Source organism: Chaetura pelagica, unplaced genomic scaffold (assembly GCF_000747805.2).
Source record: "Chaetura pelagica isolate M959 unplaced genomic scaffold, ChaPel_1.0 scaffold1201, whole genome shotgun sequence".
NCBI classification, from domain to species: Eukaryota; Metazoa; Chordata; class Aves; order Apodiformes; family Apodidae; genus Chaetura; species Chaetura pelagica.
Window position 1 is genome coordinate 86,065 of NW_009952044.1, and position 2,974 is coordinate 89,038.

At 59.1% G+C, this 2,974-nt stretch overlaps 1 protein-coding gene across 1 annotated transcript in view; it reads right to left on the bottom strand.

The window, feature by feature from the left end:
• RAB11FIP3 (RAB11 family interacting protein 3 (class II)) overlaps positions 1-2,974 on the bottom strand; it is an 85,795-nt gene that overhangs the window by 80,733 nt on the left and 2,088 nt on the right. Inside the window, exons 3-4 of the mRNA XM_010002825.1 lie at positions 2,611-2,799; positions 1,792-1,835 (exon numbers count right to left, since the gene is read on the bottom strand). Coding sequence (XP_010001127.1) covers positions 1,792-1,835; positions 2,611-2,799 — 233 coding nt within the window. The remainder of the gene's footprint in view (positions 1-1,791; positions 1,836-2,610; positions 2,800-2,974) is intronic.

A 2,974-nucleotide genomic window follows, 5' to 3' on the forward strand; every position in this document is an offset into this window, starting at 1 on the left:
GGCAGGTTGGGGGCTGAGCTGGAGGGCAGGGGAGGGGAATGGGCTGGGGGTCCTGCTGGGCAGGACCATGACCTGCAAGGTGCCCTGGTGGCCAAGAAGGCCAAGGGCATCTGGGGTGGGCTAGAAAGGGGGTGGTTGGTAGGTCAGGGAGGTTCTCCTCCCCCTCTGTTCTGCCCTGGTGAGGCCACATCTGGGATGTTGTGTCCAGTTCTGGGCCCCTCAGTTCAGGAAGGACAGGGAACTGCTGGGAAGAGCCCAGGGCAGAGGCACAGAGATGCTGGAGGGAGGGGAACATCTCCCTGCTGAGGAAAGGCTGAGGGAGCTGGGGCTGTTGGGCTTGGAGAAGAGGAGACTGAGGGGCCACCTCATCCACAGTGAAAGAGGAACAATGATGCAGACCTGTTTGTGACGTTCTGTGTGTTGAGCAGACTAAATGTGGAAGGTACATGTTAGAAGAGCTTATGCTGCCTGTGAGAAATGTTTGTGGCACCAAGGAACAGATCCTTCAGTGAAGCACAGTTTGTTTACACTCTGCACTGGGCCAGGCTGCCCAGAGAGGCTGTGGAGTCTCCTTCTCTGGAGACATTCCAACCCCCCTGGCCACGTTCCTGTGTGATGTGCTCTGGGTGCCCCTGCTCTGGCAGGGGGGTTGGGCTGGGGGATCTCTCCAGGTCCCTTCCCACCCCTAAGATTCTGTGATTCTGTGTTCCCAGCTCAACCCCCCAGGCCAGCAGTGAGAAGTGTGGCAGCTCAGGGTGGAAGGTCTTTATTCCTGGCCTGGAGGAAGGAGCAAAACCTGGCAAGTCCATAATCAAATAGGAAAGGCAATCACGTAGGAAAGGCAATCACGTAAGGAAACAAGCTTGATGGAATTTAGGATTCAAAACCTGCCCTCAGCAGCAGGTGAGCAGTGTGTCCCCAAGAGGAACTCTGCTGGGAAAGGATGGAATTTTGGTGAGCCCCTGATTTTCCCTCAGCTGTAGTGTCTGTAGGAGGAAAGGAGACAGCCCAAGGTTGGCAGGACGGACGGGCCAGCTCTGGTCAGCTTTGACCTCACACCACCTCTGCTCCTGGGACAGGGACATCCCAGCTGCCCCCTGAGAGGATTGCAGCCCCATCAAGGAGACTCCAGAGGGAATGGGGTCGTTTCCCCCTGCCAGGGACCAGCTTGGTCCTTGGTTCCCCCCTGAGAGCTGCCAGCTCCTGCTGTCACCTCAACCTCAGCTGGGCTGAGCAACTCCCCCCTCCCAAAAAGGAGCTACTGGAGGGGGTCCTGGGCAGCTCTCAGGTTTGGGCAGGGGGAGAGGACAGGTATCCACAGGGAGCACTGCCTTGGGATTCAGGAAAAGCCAGGAGAGCAACTTGGAGGGAGACATAAATGGACAGTGACCATCAGGGTCTGTGCTGTCCCCGTGCTCTCTGTCACAGCAGCTCCAAGGTGATGGCCCGGGAGGGGGGGTGGGCTGGCTGGCCCCCGGGCACAGGCAGGATCAGCAGTGTCACCTGCTGGTCCCAGGTGGCAGTTATCAGCTCCAGGAGGTGTCACCCCGAGGTGTCCCAGAGCAGCAGTGCTGGGTCCCCTTCTGTCCTTCGCTCCATCCTGGACTGTCCATCATTTGGTTTGGTTTGCTCCTGCAGCCCAGAAATCTGCAAGCAGACAGCAGGGAGGTGGGTACACAGCCCAGCCTGCCCTGCTCGGGGAGGGGCTGCCTGGCAGGATCTGAGCAGGGGAGATGGGGAAAAAAAAAGGAGATCCTCTCTCTGGTGACCAGGCACCAGGTCCCTCCCCACCCCTGCAGACACAGAGTCCCCCGTGCAGCTCAGCTGCACAGCTCCTGGGAGGAAGGAAAGGGGAGGAAGAGGCTGTCAGGACCCTCTGTGCCCAACCCTGCTGCTGGGGCATGGAAAAGGGACATCACATCACTTCAGGGGACATTTTGAGGTGTCCAGACAAGCAACCTCCAGCAGAATGACAAGAGACACTACATCATCCACAGACTGGGAGGAAGAACTCAGCAAATCCTCCTGCCCTTCCCAAATCTTCCCTAGGACTGTCCACAAGGACTCAGAGATGTTACAAGGGGCAATGGGCACAGGCTGGAGCACAGGAGGGTCAAGCTGAACAACTTCTTTCCTGTGAGGGTGGCAGAGCCCTGGGACAGGCTGCCCAGAGAGGCTGGGGAGGCTCCTTCCCTGGAGACATTTCAAACCCAGCTGGACATGTTCCTGTGGAATCTGCTGGAGGTGACCCTGCTCTGGCAGGGGTTGGGCTGGGGGATCTCCAGAGGTCCCTTCCAACCCTGATGACTGTGTTCCCCATGCTGCTCTGACAACAGCACAGGGGTGACCCCTGCTCCCCCTTCCCAAAACCCGAGGAAGCCTTGAGGAAAGTGCTGCCAAGCCAACACCTGGGCTGGCTGCCCTCACCTGGAGACCCTACCCCCTCTGGCTACCACGGGAGGGGCAGATCCTGGTGCTGGTCACCAAGTTAATGCCACCACCAGGGCAGCCACCTCCCTGTGCCACCAGGATTTGTGCCGCCAGCCCTGCTCTAACCCCGTGGAGGGGAAAGGCACGTCACCTAGAGTTTAGCAGAGGATGAAGCAATACCCAGCAAGGCAGGGAAGTTGTTGGCAGAGGTCAGCCAGCTGCCACCATCCACCACCAGGGTGGTGCCTGTCACGTAGGAGGAGAGGGGGCTGGCCAGGAACAGGGCGCTGTGCGCGACCTCCGTCTTGTTCCCCGCGCGCTGCAGGGGGATCGTGTCCAGCAGCTTTGCTTCCTTGGCAAACTTCCCACCTAAGGGGGGAGAAGAAAGCGTCAGCTGGGATAACGGGCAATGGGCACAAGCTGGAGCACAGGAGGTTGAGGCTGAACGTGAGGAAAAACATCTGAGGGTGGCAGAGCCCTGGGACAGGCTGCCCAGAGAGGCTGGGGAGGCTCCTTCTCTGGAGACATTCCAAACCCAGCTGGA